General features: G+C 40.3%; 2 protein-coding genes across 3 annotated transcripts in view; both read left to right on the top strand.

The window, feature by feature from the left end:
• The first annotated feature begins 383 nt into the window (after positions 1-383).
• Positions 384-1448, top strand: MTLN (mitoregulin). The gene is made up of 2 exons (XM_082851610.1): positions 384-697; positions 1317-1448. The coding sequence occupies exon 1, from the start codon at positions 390-392 to the stop codon at positions 558-560; it is 171 nt and encodes a 56-aa protein (XP_082707736.1). The 5' UTR covers positions 384-389; the 3' UTR covers positions 561-697; positions 1317-1448.
• Positions 1449-5108: 3660 nt separating this feature from the next.
• NPHP1 (nephrocystin 1) overlaps positions 5109-20877 on the top strand; it is a 61501-nt gene continuing 45732 nt past the window's right edge. For both annotated transcript variants that reach the window (XM_082851726.1, XM_082851727.1), the window contains exons 1-4: positions 5109-5189; positions 8323-8396; positions 16651-16711; positions 17799-17923. In XM_082851726.1, coding sequence (XP_082707852.1) covers positions 5121-5189; positions 8323-8396; positions 16651-16711; positions 17799-17923 — 329 coding nt within the window. In that variant the 5' untranslated portion in view covers positions 5109-5120. The remainder of the gene's footprint in view (positions 5190-8322; positions 8397-16650; positions 16712-17798; positions 17924-20877) is intronic.

Genomic DNA, 20877 nt, shown 5'->3' on the forward strand with positions numbered 1-20877 from the left:
TCTGTTTGCATTTTTTTAAATGGGTTCCCAGAAAATTTAAAGTCACATATTTGGCTCGCATTCTGCTGCTGAGAGAAAATACAAAGAGGTTGAGCTGACCATGAGGTTGGAAAGACGCACCACCGTAGTCAGCTAATAATAATAAATTAAGGCAACATCTGATGAATGCCGAACAGTAAGTATGGTAGGGGTTCAGAGGAGGTAACTGTGGGGCTATCCAAGGGCGGGGCAAGGCTTCATCAGCAGGCGAGATCGACGAATCTTTAAATTGCAAGAGCTGCGCGGCAAGGCGCGCCGGGCTCTCACGGCCCGCGCCCCGCCCCGAAACGCGCTGCGCCTTTTGACCCGGCCGCCGCGCCGTAGGCCGCGCTGCAAGCCTGGGAGCCGCGATGGCGGACGTGTCCGAGAGGACGTTGCAGCTGTCCGTGCTGGTGGCCTTCGCCTCCGGAGTGCTCGTGGGCTGGCAGGCAAACCGGCTGCGGCGGCGCTACCTGGACTGGAGAAAGAAGAGGCTGCAGGACAAGCTGGCGGCGACGCAGAAGAAGCTGGACCTGGCCTGAGATCCCCGCGCTGTCGGTCCCCGCCGGCCACCGCGCGGCCACCTCGAGGCCACCTCGTCTCTCCGGCGCGGGGCTCCAGCCGAAGCCAGGCTCGCCTCACTCTCTCCGCCCGCAGTGCCGGGCTCTTGCCGGAGTCGGTGAGCAGTACTTACAGCGACGCCTTATGGGGAGATTTCGGGGACGGCCGGATATCTTGGGACAGGAGGGTCTTTGGAGAGACCACAGGAGGTGACTTGTCCCCCCAGGCACCAGAAAGAGGAGGAAGTTCTGTTTTCCCTAATAACTCACATTTTGGTATCGTAGTCCAGTTCACTGCGTGTGTTTAACGGGACTGTCTTAACCGCGTGCAAAGTCGTTGCACCTTGGCAACATTAAGCTTCAAAATGGAAAATACTGGAAAGAATAGAGAATGAAAAAAAAGGACCGTGGAGGTGTTCCTACCACACCCTTCCCCCCTCCCCGCATCAATTTATTTTTTAAAATATCCTTGGTAGCACCATAGTACATCTTTGCATTCATGTTTTGTCATCTCCAGTCTAAATTCTTAGGTCCTTGGCAGGCTGGCAACGGCTTGAAAGTCAGGAACCTTGAGTCTAGTCCTGGCTTTTTCATCAGAGCTCTGCAAATTTACAGGGTCGCAGTTTTCTTATCTGTAACACCAGATCTTCTTGTTCATGGTTTAACTAAACAATAGAATAATTTGAAGTTAACCATTATGTATTCCTAATTTTTATTTCTCTTTTCTGTTTCCAACAGCTTGTTGAAGATGGATATAGAGAACTGGACAGAAATAGTTTCTCCTTGCACTTTATGAATCAATTTTATTTTTAAAATAAAAAAATTAAACATATTTGAACCTTTTATTAAAAGGAAAAGGAGTATCTTGCCTCCCATGCAGCTTACTGAATTAAGAGATTTGATCCTCAAAACTTATAATTACTGTCTTTGGTCAGATATCTTGTTTTCTAAAGAATCTATGCTGGTTCCTTGGTACAACTGCAAAGCAAAGTTGGTCTAGGAACCACTATGATTCCCTTTGGTGAGCAGTTTTGCTGGACCTATTCTGGAAAGCAAAACGGCTATGTAAGAATAACTGAGGTAAGGGTAATGTATGTAAGACCTTTACACATCTGAGGCTGACAACATACTCCAAGCACGAAGTATAAGTTTTTACTGACAAAAGTTTCATTTGTGTCATTATGGAGTATACATGTGAAGGAGAAAGCTCATTGAATAGACCTTAGTGATAAATCCCAACTACAGTTGACCCTTGAACATGGGTCTGAATTGCACAGGTTCACTTACATGTAGATTGTTTTCAATAAATCTATATGTAAGTGGACCACTGTCCACTTACTGTCCATGGCTGGTTGAGTCTGTGCCTGCGGAAACATGGATGGGAAGGGCCAACTGTGGCGCTTGAGCATCCTTGGATTTTGGTATCCGTGGCCGCTCCTGGGGTTCCAGGATGATATCCTCCGATGATACCAAGGGATAACTGTGTCTGAAAATCAAGAGTGACCAAGTCCCAGGTTATTTTTGATTTTCCAGAGGTGTTTTCTAGAACACTGCCCTTGCTCATTCCTATAAAGATTCACTTTGTTTCTCAGTAAATTTAGAATCAGCTCCGTATTAACATAAGAAAATTCGGGAAAGTTGTTTCCACAGAGAGCTTTTTTTTTCTTCCATTTTAGGAGGGCCGTTACGCTTTATTACTTCCAACTTCATTTGCATTCTGTGAATGCAGTACTTAAGGACCGAAATGTTGGTTCTTAGAGCGCCATTCCATCTGGGCTGCAGGTGGCTGAAGTATCTGAGTCACCATTCATCACTGAGGGTCAAAGAGTTGAGGCTCTTTGAGACAAGGTAGGTTTCTTACGGCACATCCATGGTGCCTCCAGACTGTTGGTATGTTCCTGGTTAAGCATCTAGGTTATGACCAGTTCTGCCCGTATGGGCCTGTTCTTGTGCCACGTTCCCGGTGGACCTGGTCTTTCCAATGTGACTCCTTTCCCATTACTTATGTGCAGCACCCGGACACACTCGTCTCCCTCTCCTGTCTCACCCCAATGTTCTGTCATTCTGCCCCTCTGGGCCTGTGCTGTTCACCCCCGAGGCCTGTCTAGTCCTTACGCGGTTTTCAGCCACCCTACACCACTCAGTCTGCCCCTCGTTTTCTGCCTACTGCCTCTTCACACTGTGCCCATGTGTTCCCAGCCCTGTGGTGGACAGTTCCCCCCGACATTGCCTCTCACTGTTTCACCTCTAGCTGTCTACCCCTTGCCCTACTTAAATGTGTTTGGTTTTTTCCCTGAAACTGTTGGCTTACATGGAGATGTTACATTTTCCATGTTAACCACTAGTCTGGAAGCTGTTAAATTCTTTTTCAGTATCTCCTGTGAGACAGCGGTCCAAAGTTGATATACATTGTAACACTCTGATGGAAGAAAATCATAACGAGTTTTATGAAATAGCTTGTTCTCGGGAGAAGCAGTGGCCATGGTTTGCTTTGGTTTCGGCTACCTCACTTCAAGACGGTCTTGTAGGTTACTCTGATTTTCGTAATGGCATCAAGGGATGACAGCAGAAGCAGTGACTAGTGCTAAAGCGACTATACTGAGCATTACAAGTCAAAAGAAATGTGAGTTAATGAAAAAGAAGGCAGCTAGCTGAGCAACCTCACTCCTTACGGCGTGGTGAATACCTAAGCGGTATTTCTCAAACCTGAAGGTGCACGTGAAACACCGCGGTATTGTTAAAGTGTAGATGCTGATCCTGTGGGTCTATGGTGAGGCCTGAGAATATGCATTTCTGACAGTCACCCAGGTGATGTGGATGATACTGACGCAGGAATCATAAGGAATAAATGCTTCTCACGCTGAATAGTGTACAAAAATGTATAAAATCAAAGCATCTTTCCACCCGAGATGAACAAGAGTAATAAACCTTTTTTGCACCCTTCCTCATACATATATACACGTGTAGGGGGTTTATTTTGTTTATTTTTACCAATATAGAGTTTTACCATCTTCATGACCCTGTAACTTTTCCATTTAAAATATGGAAATCCCTATAAAGTAGGTAGATTTTTAAAAAAAATTTTATAGACATATATAAAATAAATAAGGATTTCATAAATGATGGGTTGTCTTTAGTGTAGTTTTTTTCTTTTTGCTTACCTCTAACAAGATCACTTAGAAGTACCGATTTATTAATCCATCTAAAAATACTTTATAGTACTTACTACTTCCTCATTTGTTGTTAGATTTTCAATGGAAAAACTATGGCTGTTTAAGTGAACTTTTAAGTATCATGAGCCACGATGGAGAAATTAATTCAAAGTAAAGACATGAGATACAAAAAAGAGTAGAATGGATGAGTATATTAGAGTATGTCATACAATGAAACATCAGAGAGCAATGAGAATGAACAAACTACAACCCACGCGATGATATAGATTCATTGCACAAACAGGTTGAATGAAAGAAGTCTGACAAGATGCCAGTACACTGCGTGATTCCATCATTCAGTTCAAAAAAGAGGCAAGACAGATTTTTACAGTTAGAGATTGGGATAGTGTTTACATTTGGTGTAGGGGGTGGAGGTGGGCAGGGACTAGAAGGAGGGGAAGACCACTAGAGTGCTGGTCACATTCTGTATCCAAATCTGGGTTATGTTACTTACATGGGGGTGTGTTCACCCTGAAAATTCAGTGCGGTGGGCGCTTTTCACTTCTCTCTATTGAAGAAAAAAGTATTGCAAATAACATGGCAGTTGGGCCCGTGGAATTACCTTGTGTGTTGTACTGAAGAACACATCAGTGTGGTTCATCTTTTGAAAAGTGAGCTCAGGTCGTCATCCTTATTCGGTGTAGTGGAAAGAGTTTGGGAATTGAATTTATAGGACTGAGTCCCACTTGGGGAAATATTATTACAACCTCCCTGAGAGATGTAAAATGGAGCTCATAATTAGGTGCTCACAAAATTGCTGTAGAACAGAGTCACCATCTTCCCAGAACTCAGGATGGACCATGTGCAAAACTACAATGAAGTGATACTTCAGCAGTATCCCAAGTGGCAAAGAATTTAACACTGCCTTTTTGAAGTGAGAGTATGCGCCAGAACCACGTATCCCATTAAGGCCATGTAGGAAAGCTATGCTTGCAGTTAATTTAAGACATTGAGATGCTTAAATTGTATCTTAAGGTTAGTTTAGAAAAACTGGTGTCAGAAAACAACTGCCAAAACACCCAGTACCCCAGGAGGAATGTCGTGGTAGTACTGGGTATTATGGGACTTGTAGTTTCGGACGCCGCGGGGCATTCCCCCTCATCTCCACCCCAATCCTTTCGGACTGGCGAGAAAAAGGTGAGTAGCTGGGCAGTGAGCTCAGGACCTGCGGGCTGGCGGAGCGGCTTCCTCGAGGGAGAATCATCCCCACACTCTTCCCGCACCGGGCAGTCGGGCTGCGAGGCGGGCGCGCGGTGATGGCGTCACCTTCCGGTGCCGCCGTCTTGGTTTCCCTGACGACCGGCGTGAGCTCCGCGCCGAGGCGAAGGAGATGCTGGCGAGGCGGCAGCGCGATCCCCTCCAGTCACTGCAGCGTCGCAGTCAGGAGCTGAAGCAGCAGGTATCATCTGGCTGTCCATTGGGGGACCTGGGCTCTGGCGGCGGGCGAGCTCTGGGGCGCACCCTAACCCTGGGAGCCTACCCAACCCACTTCAGTTTCCAAGTTGTAACCTACCCCACCCCCAGCATCAAACTGATCCCAGCACCAAACTGATTCTAAGCCTTCACACTCCCAACCCAACCCCGGGGAGGCTAGAAAATCGGGACCATCGACTAAGTGCTGCTCTCCCCCGCATCTCACCCTAACGGCTCTATCTCCAACCTAACAGCTCCCCTTAACCCATCTCACCTCCAAATCTAAACTTTTTTTTTTTTTTTTCCTTTGGTACGCGGGCCTGTCACTGTTGTGGCCTCTCCCGTTGCGGAGCACAGGCTCCGGACGCGCAGGCTCAGCGGCCACGGCTCACGGGCCCAGCCGCTCCGCGGTATGTGGGCTCTTCCCGGACCGGGGCACGAACCCGTGTCCCCTGCATCGGCAGGCGGACTCTCAACCACTGCGCCACCAGGGAAGCCCTACAAATCTAAACTTTTAACAATAATTATTCCAACCACCTCTGCGCCCAACATCACTCTCCTCCACTCTCCATGCCTCCTTTCCTTTATCCCTCATCCAGTGGAGCTATTGAGTGTTTTTGCTTCACATGAATCCCAGCGAAATAGGTGTCAAGGAATAGTCCTAATATATAAGAAAAATAAGACCTGACAAATGAACAAAGGACTTGAACTAAAGGAGAAATACTAGTAACACACAAATATAAGAAAAGTTAACTTAAAAGATAATCAAGTAATTGCAAAGGAAGTAAGAGATCACAAACACTTAAAATATCACAATACCCGGTATTGGGGAGGCTGTGATGAAACAGGCACTTAACACTGCTGCACGGTATAAGGCACAGCATTTCTGGAAAGCCGTTTGACAAGATGTAGCAAGTATTCATGCTCCTAAGCTGGGAATTACATTTCCAGGAATTTACCATACATAATAATAAAAAGTTGAGACACAGGTTGAGGTATGGAGGTATTCATCATAGTATTACTTATAATACAAAAGGCTGGATGCAACTTAAACGATCAGTAGTAGGGGAATGGATGAATAACATGTTGGGATATAATAGATTAAAATTTTAAGGAGATTTTAACATGTTAGGGAAAATATTTGTGATAAAATGTCAAGTTAGAAAAAATATAAAATTGAATATACAGTATTTCAATTTTAAAATTTTATATGTAATATACATAGAAAAAAAGATGGAAGGAAACATGCCAGCATGGTAACTCTATGTGGCAGAATGCTAATGACTATTATGTTTCGCTTCATACTTTTTGATATTTTCATAATTTGGGGTTGGGGTGGGGAGGCTTCCCTGGTGGTCCATTGGTTAAGACTTCGCCTTCCAGTGCAGGGGGTGTGGGTTCAACCCCTGGTCGGGGAGCTAAGATCCCACATGCCTTGTGGCCAAAAAACAACATAAAACAGAAGCAATATTGTAACAAATTCAATAAAGACTTTAAAAATGGTCCACGTTTAAAAAAAAATCGTAAAAAAAAAATTAAGAAAAGGAATTCCCTGGTGGTCCAGTGGTTGGGACTCTATGCTTTCACTGCTGAGGGCCCTGGTTCAATCCCTGGTCGGGGAACTAGGATCCCACAGGCGGCGTGTCATGGCCAAGAAAAAAAAATTTTGTAAGAAAAAAGTAAGTAGTAATTAATGTGTTGTTAATTTATTTTCTGAAATTCCTATTTTACTTTGCTAATTTTACTTTTTATTTTTCATTTGATCTATTACCAAATATTGTTTCCACTAAATAGAATTATTTTATAAACTTTAGCAGGTAAGAGATGTACTGAATGCTCGTATTTTATCCACTTTTGGACTTTCACTTAAAAAGTACAAAAGATGGGATGGATAAATGTTTCTTAATGGACTCTATTGGAATTATAGTGGTACAACAAAATAGAATACTCTTCTGGTAGAAATAAAAATAAAACTTGATGAGACATTGACTTAAGCTAAGCTTTGGCCAGATGCTTAATATGGTTTTGTATTTAATTTTAAATTTAGTGGGACATTGAGAGAACCAGGAAATGTTGTAGAAGTAAACTAAAAAAATTATAATTATTACAAAGATGTAACAAAGTAAACTATTGCCAGGATTATTCAAGTCGGAGACAAATTGGCTCCAGAGCCTTTTGATACTCTGTATGTCTGTGAAGGACTCTGTAGGTAGTGTGAGCTCATTCTTCCCTGGCCCCATGGAAGACACCTGAAGCAAAAAATGGAACAGATTTCCAACTTGGTATCCATGGGACAAGTGATCAAGAGCCCATCTGGGTCATGCCTGTGATGACCGACTCTGTTAGCATGTGTGTGAATTTTGTAAATAACAGATGCAAAATGGCAAGAGTAGAGAATTTTTATTTCTCTTTTTTCATCCACTTTATCTTCTCCACAGTATCTATAGAATGCAAAAGATGTATGTGCCTCTTTTGTGGGTATGTTGGCAAAGTTACACATAGTGTTTGGAAATTACTAAATCACAATATAAGATATAAGAATGAGGATTAAAAAGTTTGTGGTTTATTCACATAATGAATACTACTCGGCAATAAGAAGGAATAAACTAATGATACACACAACAATATGGAAGTATCTCAAAAACATTCTTGTGAAATGATTACACAAATGAGTACATACTTTCTGGAGTAATGGTAATTTTCTGTACGTTGATAGGGGTTTGGATTACAAGGGTGTATGCATTTGCCAAAACTCAGCAAATGTATACTTAAGATTTGTGCATTTCATTTGTATGTAAATTTTACACCAAAGATTGAACTCTAGTTAGTGATACCCATGGTGTATTAAGGGGAAATATATTGATGATTGTAGTTTACTTTGAAATACATAAAAAATAAGATGAATTGATGAATAGATGTGTCATAAAGGTATAGTAAAATGTTAATGGTAGAATCTAGGTGGTGGGTATTTGGATGTTCACTATAAAGTTCTTTCAACTTTATTGTATATTTAAAAGTATCCATTATAAAATATTGGGAAAAAAGAATTAAAATTTTATTTCCTAAGGTTATATGGTATTTAACAATATGATATTTTAAACATTCTCCATTTATTGTAGGTTGATGATTTGCTTTCTGAGAGTCGATTGAAAGGAGCTCTAGAAGCCAGTAAAAGACGAGATATTTACCAAAGGTAAAGCATATGAAATTATGTTAGCTTTGTAGGGACTGTACTTACATTTCAGTGAGCAGTATTTACAGCATAGAAATTGAGGAATTATTTCTTTTTTTAATTAATAACATTTCTAAAAAGACAAAATAATAATGGGAAATAATATTGAGGTAACAATGAATGAAATTTTCCAAAATGTATTTTACAATATTTCTTACAATTATCTATGTCTACCTAGTCTAAATGTTGGAATGATAAGATTAAATAGAGAATTACAAACGTTAAAAAGGGGCAGCTTACATCTATTTTGTACTCTGTATGTACGAAGCAGTGTGGTCCATGCTCTAAAAACTTTTTAATTAATTTTTACAATAACATTTTGAGGTACTCATTAATATAGATGAGAAAATTAAGGTTCACAGTGGTTAGTTAATATGTCTAACACTACTTAGCTATAAGACATTAAAGTGGGAAGGCAATAAAAATGTTTTAAGATAAATGCAGAATTTATAGATATATTTAATTAATTAATTAAATTCAAGTATAGTTGACTTACAATGTTGTGTTAGTTTCTGGTGTACAGCAAAGTGGTTCAGTTATACGTATATATGTGTATGTGTGCATATATATATATATGTTCTTTCTCATATTCTTTCCATTATGGTTTATCACAGGATATTGAATATAGTTCCCTGTGCTATGCAGTAGGACCTTGTTGTTTATCCATCCTATATAGAATAGTTTGCATCTGCTAGTCCTAAACTCCCAATCCATCCCTCCCCCACACCCCCACCCCTCCCTTGGCAACCAAAAGTCTGTTCTCTATGGCTGTGAGTCAGTTTCTGTTTCATTGATAAGTTCATTTGTGTCATATTTTAGATTCCACATATAAGTGTTATCATATGGTATTTTTCTTTCTCTTTCTGACTTACTTAATATGATAATCTCTAGGTTCATCCATGTTGCTGCAAATGGCAGTATTTCATTCTTTTTTGTGGCTGAGTAGTGTTCCACTGTGTGTGTGTGTGTGTGTATACATATATATATACATATATATATATATAACATCTTCTGTATCCATTCATCTGTTGATGGACATTTAGGTTGCTTCCATGCCTTGGCCGTTGTAAATAGTGCTGCTGTGAACAGAGGGATGCACATATCTTTTCGAATTAGAGTTTTGTCTGGATATATGCCCAGGAGTGGGATTGCTGGATCATAGGGCAGCTTTATTTTTAGTTTTTTGAGGAACCTCCATACTGTTTTCCATAGTGGCTGCACCAATTTACATTCCCACCAACAGTGTAGGAGGGTTCCCTTTTCTCCATACCCTCTCCAGCATTTGTTTTTTTGTAGACTTTTTAATAATGGCCATTCTGACCAGTGTGAGGCGGTACCTCATTGTAGTTTTGATTTTCATTTCTCTAATAATTAGTGATTTTGAACATCTTTTCATGTGCCTGTTGGCCATCTGTATATCTTTGGAAAAATGTCTATTTAGGTCTTCTGCCCATTTTTTGATTGGGTTGTTTGTTTTTCTGTTACTGAGTTGTATGAGCTGTATGTATATTTTGGAAATTAAGCCCTTGTTGGTTGCATCATTTGCAAATATTTTCTCCCAGTCCATAGGCTGCCATTTTGTTTTGTTTATGGTTTCCTTTTCTGTGGAAAAGCTTGTAAGTTTGATTAGGTCCCATTTGTTTATTTTTGCTTTTATTTCTATTGCCTTGGGAGACTGACCTAAGAAAACATTGCTACAATTTATGTCAGAGAATGTTTTGCCTATGTTCTCTTCCAGGAGTTTTGTGGTTCTGTCTTATATTTAAGTCTTTAAGCCATTTTGAGTTTATTTTTGTGTACATTGTGAGTGTATGTTCTAACTTCATTGATTTACACGCAGCTGTCCAGCTTTCCCAATACCACTTGCTGAAGAGACTGTCTTTTCTCCATTGTATATTCTTGCCTCCTTCATTGAAGATTAATTGACCGTAGGTGTGTGGGTTTATTTCTGGGCTCTCTATTCTGTTCCATTGACCCATATGTCTGTTTTTGTGCCAGTACCATGCTGTTTTGATTACTGTAGCTTTGTAGTATTGTCTGAAGCCTGGGAGGGTTAAGCCTCCTGCTTTGTTCTTTTTCCTCAGGATTGCTTTGGCAATTCTGGGTCTTTTATGGTTCCATATACATTTTAGGATTACTTGTTCTAGTTCTGTGAAAAACCTCATGGGTAATTTGATAGGAATTGCATTAAATCTGTAGATTGCTTTGGGTAGTATGGTCATTTTAATAATATTAATTCTTCGAATCTAATCCAATATTAATTCTTCCAGTCCAATTAATAATATTAATTCTTTCTATTTCTTTGAATCATCTTCAGTTTCCTTTATCAGTGTTTTACAGTTCTCAGTATAAGTCTTTCACCTCCTTACTCAGGTTTATTCCTAAGTATTTTATTATTTTTTTGATGTGATTTTTTTTTTTAAATAAATTTATTTATTTATTTTTGGCTGCATTGGGTCTTCCTTGTTGGGTCTTCGTTGGTGCGCGTCGGCTTTCTTTAGTTGTGGCGAGAGGGGGCTACTCTTTTTTGCAACGCACAGGCTTCTCGTCGTGGTGGCTTCTCTTGCTGCAGAGCTCGGGCTCTAGGCGCGTGGGCTTCAGTAGTTGTGGCATGTGGGCTCAGTAGTTGTGGCTCACAGGCTCTAGAGCGCAGGCTCAGTAGTTGCGGCGCGTGGGTTTAGTTGCTCTGTGGCATGTGGGATCTTCCAGGACCAGGGCTCAAACCTGTGTGCCCTGCATTGGCAGGTGGATTCTTAACCACTGCACTACCAGGGGAGTCCTTTTTGATGTGATTTTAAAAGGGATTTATTTTTTTTACTTTCCTTTATGATATATATATATTTTTTTTATCATTTTCCGTTTCTGATATTTCATCATTAGTGTAAAGAAATGCAACTGATTTCTGTATGTTAATCTCGTATCCTGCTACCTTGCTGAATTTCTTTATCAGTTCTAGTAGTTTTTGTGTGGAGTCTTTAAAGGTTTTCTATATATAATATCATGTCATCTGCATATAATGACAATTTTACCTCTATCAATCTGGATACGTTTTATTTCTTTTTCTTGTCTGATTGTTGTGGCTAGGACTTCTAATACTAGTTGAATAGAAGTGGTGAGAGTGGGCATCCTTGTCTTGTTCCAGATTTTAGTGGGAAGGCTGTCAGCTTTTCACCATTGAGTATTATGTTGGCTGTGGGTTTGTCATAAGTAGCTTTTATTATGTTGAGATATGTTTCCTCAACATATGTTTCCTCAACATATGTTACCCATTTTGGTAAGAGGTTTTTTTCGTTTGTTTTTTTAAATTTTATTTATTTATTATTTACTTTTGGCTGCGTTGGGTCTTCGTTACTGCGTGCGGGCGTTCTCTAGTTGCGGTGAGTGGGGGGGCTACTCTTTGTTGCAGTGCGTGGGCTTCTCATTTTGGTGGCTTCTCCTGTTGTGGAGCACGGGCTCTAGGTGCACAGACTTCAGTAGTTGCAGCACACAGGCTCAGTAGTTGTGGCATGTGGGCTCACTCGTTGCAGCTCATGGGCTCAGTAGTTGTGGCTCACAGGTTCTAGAGCTCAGGCTCAGTAGTTGTGGTGCATGGGCTTAGTTGCTCCGCAGCATGTGGGATCTTCCTAGACCAGGGATCGAGCCCATGTCCCCTGCATTGGCAGGTAGATTCTTAACAACTGCACCACCAGGGAAGTTCCTTGGTAAGAGTTTTTATCATGAATGAATGTTGAATTTTATCAAATGCTTTTTCTGCATCGATTGAGATGATCATGTGGTTTTTGTCTTTTCTTTTGTTGTGGTGGTGTATCACATTGATTTGCATATGTTGAACCATCTGTGTGACCCTGACAACTTGATCATGGTGTATGATCTTCTTTATGTGTTGTTGGATTCGGTTTGCTAATATTTTGTTAAGAATTTCTGTATCTATATTCATCAAAGATATTGGCCAGTAATTTTCTTTTTTGTTGTTATCTTTGTCTCATTTTGGTATCAGGGTGATGGTGGTTTCATAGAATGACTTTGGGAGTGTTCCCTCCTCTTCAGTCTTTTGGAAGAGTTTGAGAAGGATCAGTATAGTTCTTTTTGTATGCTTGGTAGAACTCCCCAGTGAAGCCATTTGGTCCTGGACTTTTGTTTGCAGGGAGTTTCTAAAATTATAGATTCTATTTCACTTCTAGTGATTGGTCTGTTCAAATTATCTAGCTCTTTTTGATTCCGTTTTGGTGGGCTGTATGTTTCTAGAAACTTGTCCAAGAAATGCAGAATTTAGTTAAGCAAGAGAAGGAACTTCACTACAGTCTCAGTGGAGTTGCAGCCTTTGGTCCATTTGAATCAAATGCAAGAATTATGTCATGGTATAATTTGGGTCTAAGAGCAAACAACCTAAGCCTGAAGGTTATGGACTTGATGTTGTGACAGCAACTATAAAAACAGCTCAGAGTGAACATCAGTGGCGTAGGCCAAATTGTGGTAAGTCCTTGGCCTATGTAGCCCCAGATCCTGTGACCTGTCAGAAGTCTCTGTCTATTAGCAATTCTGCCTTGCTTGGGATGGTGACCTTAGCTCTCTTGAGATGGGAAAACTGTTCTCATGATGGATGATTGTTTTTTGTTTTGTTTTGAATTTTCTTTTTAATCTTTGGGAGAGTTTAAAATGAACTAGAGTTTAAAATTACATAGACATGATGAACTAAATCAAATTAGACTATTGTTACTTTTGTATTAAGTTTAGGACATCATTAAAATAATCTGTATGCTTTGGGTATTTAAAGAATTTATAACATTCAAATGGATGTGAGATTTGTGCTGCTAGTTTAAATGATTCATTAGAACACTTGAAAAAATTTTACTTAAGTCAGGCAGAGTGCTTAAAAGCAAAATAAAATTTAAATGAATTTTAAGATGTGGGAATTTAATTAACTACCTTCATTAGTAGGATTGATTATTTGAGGAATTTAGCTCAAGTTGAATTAATCAAACAATAATGAAAGAAAAAGGGAAGGTAATTGTACTTTACTAGATTTTAAAATAGAATAAGAGTTATATGCTGAATTGAAGTCCCAGGGAAAACTAGATTTTTAAATTTTATTTTAATAAGCTAATAATTATTTTTATACCCATGTAATAGTCTTCTCTGTGTATAAAAAATCCCCACAGTCATTTTAAAATACACATTGATATTTGCATGTCTGGAAAAAACATTCAGCCCTTATGTTTGATTAATAATTGGGTAGATATGGAGTAAAAAAATTTTCTGCTTAAACCTTTGAAGACATTGTCTGGTTCCTTTACACCCAGTGATGCTGACAAGTTTCATGGTCATTCCTTTGTAATTGATCTCTGTTTGAGGCTTTTCTCCTCAGCCTTGGTGTTTTGAAATTTTGTCACGGTGTATTTAGGTGTTGTTTTAATTCTTCTCAACACTCAAGGGGTCTTTTCAGTTTGAAAACTCTTGTCTCTCATGAGCTCTGGGAGAGTTTCTTTTACTAAAAGATAATTTTTTTACTTCTGTTTGTTTCTTCCTGAAACACCTTTGAGTCAGGTATTGAACCTCCTGGAATTTTCCTCTAGGTCTCTCCCCACTAGTTTTTGTTTCTTTGTTTTTTTTTGTTTATGCCTGAGAGGTTCTCTTGACACTTTTTTTTTTTTTTGGCTTGCGGGATCTTAATTCCCTGACCAGGGATCGAACTCATGCCTCCTGCAGTAGAAGTGTAGAGTCCTAACCACTGGACCTCCAGAGAAGTCCCTAAATTCAGTCTTATCTTAGCCAATCCTGACCTTGCACAAGCCTTTCTCAGTGTTCCTTTTCCTCAAGCCTTCTGAAACCGTGCAACTCAGATTGGGATTTGAACCCATGGGCCGGGTCTCAGACCCAGCCAAAACCCAGATTGGGACTTGAACCCACGGTCTTTTAACTGAGATCACACACCTGGTCTCAGAACTTAATGAAGCTCAGGTTCTTGATGTCTTATCGCAGAAAGAATTCAGTGAGAGACAAAGTGATAGGTAAGAAGTGGATTTATTTAGAGAGAAACACACTCCACAGAGTGTGGGCCATCTCAGAAGGCGAGAGCAGCCAACTTTTTCTTTTAACTTTTCCGTGGATGTTTTATTTCAGCAGCTGTATTGTTAATTTACAAGTGTTTTTCCTTGTTCTTTAATTTTTCTGTTTTCTAGCATTGTGTTCCTGTTTTTAGGTTATCTCATTAATACTTCCATGATTGGGAGTTGTTTTTTTTAAAGTTCTTTTCTGTTCTCTGAGTTGTCTTTGGTTCCTCTGGGCTCAGATATTTTTACTTTTGGTTAGTCTTTAATTTTATCTTCCATGTTGCTAGTTTTCTTCATTATGCCCAATGGTCCTTGGATTATCTTTTCTTTTAAGAATGAGGGACTAAGCTGATTATTCTAGAGAGTTGCCATGGGTTCTTCTACTGTTGTGTTTATATGTCTCAAGGACCAGCCCTTCCTGTCATTTTGCTCAGTCATCTTCAGCTTGTCAGCGACAGCCCTGCATACCATTACAAAGTCCCCAGTCGTCATTACCTAAAAGCAGAAAGGATGATGGTTCTTTACCTGCTCCATCAGGGAGAATAAAATGGGAGGAACTGCCCAACACATTTCTTTTATGTATCATTGGCCAGTGCTGGGCCATACACGCACCCTACCTGCAGTGGAGGCTGATCACTTGCGTGTCAGTGGGAGGCCAAGCATGCCAGCATGGAGGAGGGTGGCAGAAGGGCTTTGGGGTAGATAACTAGCAGGGTCAGCTGCAGGTTGATGTTTCTACTTGTCTTTTCTACCTCTTTCACAAAGGATTTTTGTCCCCCTTTTCACTGCTTATTTCATTTTATGAGTCTCTGGAAGAAAAAAAAATAACTCAGCATAAAAAATAATGACTTTTTCAGGTTATTGGTGGAGAAAACATTTGATTTTTGAAAACTCATAACTAGCTGTAGCCCATTTTCAGTCATTTTTTTCTCTTTTTTTAAATTGAAGTACAGTTGAGTTACAGTGTTGTGTTAATTTCTGCTGTACAGCAAAGTGATTCAGTTATACCTATATATACATTCTTCTTTATATTCTTTTCCTTTATGGTTTATCTCAGGATACTGAATATAGTTCCCTGTGCTATGCTGTAGGACCTTGTTGTTTATCCATTCTATATATAATAGTTTGCCTCCACTAACCCCAAACTCAGTCGTTTTCATACTTCTAATTTGGGTGTCTAAGACTTAAGCCAAATTATATGAGCTGTCCATGAAATATCTAAAACACTGTACCCATATGGATGGGCCATGTTCACAAGGGGAGTGTGCTGTTGGGGGGAGAGGCCAGCTGTAGAATCCTAAACTCTGCCTTCACATGGTTACTCTCCCTCTGACTAGCTCTGGTCACTTTTCAGAACCTCACTTTCTTCAACTGGAGTGAGGATTGTTATGAGACTCAAATGAGGTGATGCTTGTAAACTGCTTAGCAGTATTTGTGATGCAAAAAATTAATTTTAGCTGTTATTATCATTATTAGTTTTGTCATCTTGGTTGCATCCTAGGTTTATGGAATTTTAGAGCTGGAGAAGCATTTTTAAAGTCCAGTGCTTTCCTTCTTTTAGAGATAGGAAACTGAAGCCCAGAGTCACTGACGTTTTCTGCGTTCTGGTTATCATACCTCATACCTGAGATCTTGACTATGAGCATCACCCAAGCTAATGGATGGAAAGGCATTTACATATGAATTTTTAAACATCATTCATGCAATAGAAATTGCCTTACCTGGGCTTCCCTGGTGGCACAGTGGTTGAGAATCTGCCTGCCAATGCAGGGGATACGGGTTCGAGCCCTGGTCTGGGAAGATTCCACATGCCGCAGAGCAACTAGGCCCGTGAGCCACAAGTACTGAGCCTGCGCGTCTGGAGCCTGTGCTCCGCAACAAGAGAGGCCGCGACAGTGAGAGGCCCGTGCACCGCGATGAAGAGTGGCCCCCGCTCGCCACAACTAGAGAAAGCCCTCGCACAGAAACGAAGACCCCACACAGCCAAAAATAAATAAATAAATAAATTAATTAATTAAAAAAACAAAAAAATGACAGATGCTTGCTTTAAAAAAAAAAAGAAATTGCTTTACCTGCTTAAAGACTTATGTATGATTTTATAAAATAGCTTTTCGTTCTGACAATTAAAAAATCAATATTTTGTTTCTTTCTTTTTTAAAATTTAGATGTATCCAATTAAAACAGGCAATAGATGAAAATAAAAATACTCTTCAAAAATTAAGCAAAGTAAGTATTATGGTTAATTATGTTAAAAAAAAATTCCGTTTTTACCCAAATATTTTGTTAAGTGGAAGTTCATTAGAGGGGGAAGTTCCTGGGTTCACATAAGTTATGAAGTGTAACTGCGGTCAGTGCTGACCTGCCCGATGGGCTTACTGAATGTGCTTGGGAGCAGAAAAGGCAGGGCTCCAAATCCTGGTAAAAGTTCAGCTTTAATGAACTCACCCAGCATTGAGGACTCGGAAGAACCTGGAAGGAGCTATTTTTATTTTTGCATTGCGTAAGTTTTATGTTTTACAGTTTAGAATTGTTTTCATTTTAATTACATTGTGGGGAGAGTACATAATCTGGCCCTGAGGGTAAGTGGTAGAGAAACTTCTTATATCACATGGCAGCCCTGATATTGGTGACTCTGCAGAAACAGGGCAAACTAGAGTTTACTCTGGGCAGTTCCCATCAGGATTTCCTCTTTTAATATGAGCCTGAGCTTCAGCTAGGTGTCCGGGCCAGAGACTCACAGAGCATTTAGGGTGGAAGGCATTTGAAAGTCATCTGCCTGCCTGCATGTGGATCTCCTTTACTGCGTCTGAGACAAGGGGTCACTGAGTGTCTCTTCTGCATTTCTCCAGTGACACAAAACTGTAATTCCGCAGGCAGACTGACCCTAAATTTGAAAACCTAACTATTCCTGTTTCACAAATGAGGAAGCTGAGGCTTCCAAAGGTGAAGCAGCTTTCCCAGTGTCTCACTGCCGGTAAGTGGCAGAACAACTTGGACTTGGCACTTGTGTTTTCGACTCAGTCCTCTGTCTGGAACCTGTCCCTTACTGACTATAGAGGGACTGCAATACCAAGCAAGAAAACAAAACAAAAAAATAGGAGGTATACATTTATTTTGTCATTTGCTTTGCATTCCAACATAATAATCTACATTTCTTTTAAAGTTATTTCTCTAAGGTAGGCATAGTCTCATATCAATATTTGCTTTGTCTTATAGCACTTATTGGAGTTTTTTACTTTTAACATAAATGTAATCGGAAACGGAAATTTTTATTTTTATTTTTTTAGTAAAATAGACTTATATTCTCTCATAGGCTGATGAACCTGCCCCTGTTGGGAGTTACAATCAGAAGAAAGAGGAGGAACACAATCTTTTGGATAAGCTTACCCACCAACTGCAGGAACTTGCTGTGTCCATAAGTAGAGAAAATGTCACTGAGTAATGCTCCCTTCCTTCCTTTCTTTCTTTCAGATATTATGTCACCAACAGTTTTAATGTTTGACTCAGAATAAAGTCATATATAGATAAAAACAAATGGCAGTAACAGTACAATTAGTCAACATTTATTTATTGTGTATAAGAGAAAGTGTGAGATCCCATGAGAGATGTAAAGAAGTAGAAGCCATAATCTCTGCTGTCAGGTAAGTTATAAGCTAGTTGGGGAAACAAAACAGAGATCGGAAGAGCTAAATAAACAGATGTTAGAAAATAAGGATCGGGCTTCCCTGGTGGTGCAGTGGTTAAGAATCCGCCTGCAGGGCTTCCCTGGTGGCGCAGTGGTTGAGAGTCCGCCTGCCGATGCAGGGGACACGGGTTCGAGCCCTGGTCTGGGAAGGTCCCACATGCCGCGGAGCAACTAAGCCCATGTGCCACAACTACTGAGCCTGTACTCTAGAGCCCACAAGCCACAACTGCTGAGCCCGCATGCCACAACTACTGAAGCCCGCATGCCTAGAGCCCGTGCTTTGCAACAAGAGAAGCCACCACAGTGAGAAGCCCACGCACTGCAACCAAGAGTAGCCCCTGCTCGCCGCAACTAGAGAAAGCCTATGCACAGCCTCGAAGACACAGTGCAGCCAAAAATAAACAAATTAAATAAATATATTAAAAAAAAAAGAAAATAAGGATCATGGGCTTCCCTCATGGCGCAGTGGTTAAGAATATGCCTGCCAATGCAGGGGACACAGGTTCGAGCCCTGGTCCGGGAAGATCCCACATGCTGTGGAGCAGCTGAGCCCGTGCACCACAACTACTGAGCCTGCACTCTAGAGCCTGCAAGCCACAACTACTGAGCCCGCACACCTAGAGCCCATGCTCCGCAACAAGAGAAGCCACTGCAATGAGAAGCCCACGCACCGTAATGAAGAGTAGCCCCCACTTGCCACAACTAGAGAAAGCCTACGCGCAGCAACAAAGACCCAACATAGCCAAAAATAAATAAATTTATTAAAAATTTTTTAAAAAAAGAAAATAAGGATCATGCCTTTAATGTCAGTGTTGATGTGTAAAAAGAAAACTATTTGGATTGTCTATTTGCATATTTATTTACTCCTTTTATAAATATTCTTTAAAAATTGGAAGCAGAAACATGCATTCTTTTCCTGCTGGAGTGGATGTTAATAATAGCCTTTGTAAAATGGAAAGAAAACTTGATAGTATAAACAAACCCAATTCATAGGAAGAAAAAAGGAAAAAGTCAACTATTTAGACTCTTCAAATGCTGTTCCCATACTTTTACACTGTATCCTGGGAAAAAATGCTAAAGAATATAGATGCAAGGATTCTAGAATTTCCATTGATTTCCAGTACTGAGAATGACAAAAGTGGCTGGTATTGGACTTACCCTTCCTACCACAAACACTGTAAAATCTGGACAAAATATACAAAATGGCTGTTTGAACTCATTGAACATCAACCAAGCAGGGTTGATATCGTTAATACAGGGAGACACGAGCTGAGTCCTGCATTTACCCAGACCCTCTTCCTGGAATTAGTTTATGGGCGGTGGTGCAGGAATCCCAAACAGGGAGCTGCAGTCTCACCGGCCTGAAGAGGCAGAGATAAAATTCTGGACTTGCTAAGGCTGCTGGTACTTGTGGAGAGAGTGGAGAGATAGAAGAGAGTTGCAGAGAGACAACTGCAGAAATCTAAATGGACTCCTGGGCTACACAGAGCATGATTCCAGAAGGCCTGGCAGAAAGCGCCTGCTGGGAGACTGAGAGCTTAAAAGATTCTGGAGGCCACAGAATCCTCGAAAAATATTCGAGTTTGTACCTAGCTGGAGTAAAGATACCTTGGTGAATGTTTCAGGCATTTAGTTGGAGATCACATAAGGCCTATGCCCTAGGAGTAAGGAAAACACCCTAATATTAAAAACTGTGATCTTGGAATACAGACAAAACTGAAGTAGGGCTTCCCTGGTGGCGCAGTGGTTGAGAGTCTGCCTGCTGATGCAGGGGACATGGGTTCGTGGCCCGGTCTGAGAAGATTCCACATGCCGTGGAGCGGCTGGGCCCGTGAGCCATGGCTGCTGAGCCTGCACGTCCAGAGCCTGTGCTCCGCAGCGGAAGAGGCCACAGCAGTGAGAGGGCCTGCCTACCGCAAAAAAACAAACAAACAAAAAAACTGAAGTAAATCTTTTCCAACAAAGCCTAAAATCAGACCTTAACAGGAACAAGATCATTTAACTGTATAACAGAACAAAATTCAACACTCTTTAAAGGATGACCACATAATCCAAAGTCTCTAAATGTATTATCCACAATGTCTAGTAATTTTTAAAAAATGACTAGAAATGCAAAAAATAAGGGGGAAATAAATAATAATTAAGCAGTGAAAGTCAATAAAAGCAGAGCCAAATCTGAGCCAGATAGTAGAGTAAGCTGACAAGGATTTCTGAATAATATGATTAATATGTTGAAGAAAATAGAAGAAAAGATGGATGGAATGGAAAAAACATGGCATATTTTAAGAGAACTCAGATGTAGAAAATAACCAAATGAACATTCTACAACTGCAAAATATAATATCTGATGGAATAACGGCTGAGGACTTTCTAAATCTGGTTCAATATATAGCTTCAAAAAGGTGAAAATGTCTTATAATAAAGAGAAAAAATAATCATTGGAAGTCTAGATGACCCAGATGTGAGAATTAGCAAACCAGAGCTGTAAAACAACTATTTTCAATATGTTAGAGAGATGGGCAGATTGCTTGATTAGAGAGGAATCTTAAGCAGAGAAATGGAAACTAATACCAACCAAAATGGAAATTCTGAAACTAAAAAACAATATATGAAAATAAAAATAATTGGATGGTTTAACACAAGACTGGATACAATAGAGGAAAAGATCAGTGAACCCAAAGACTGAGCAATGAAAAACTTTCAAACT

This window comes from Leucopleurus acutus (genome assembly GCF_964270905.1).
Source record: "Leucopleurus acutus genome assembly, chromosome: 12".
Taxonomy (NCBI): Eukaryota; Metazoa; Chordata; class Mammalia; order Artiodactyla; family Delphinidae; genus Leucopleurus; species Leucopleurus acutus.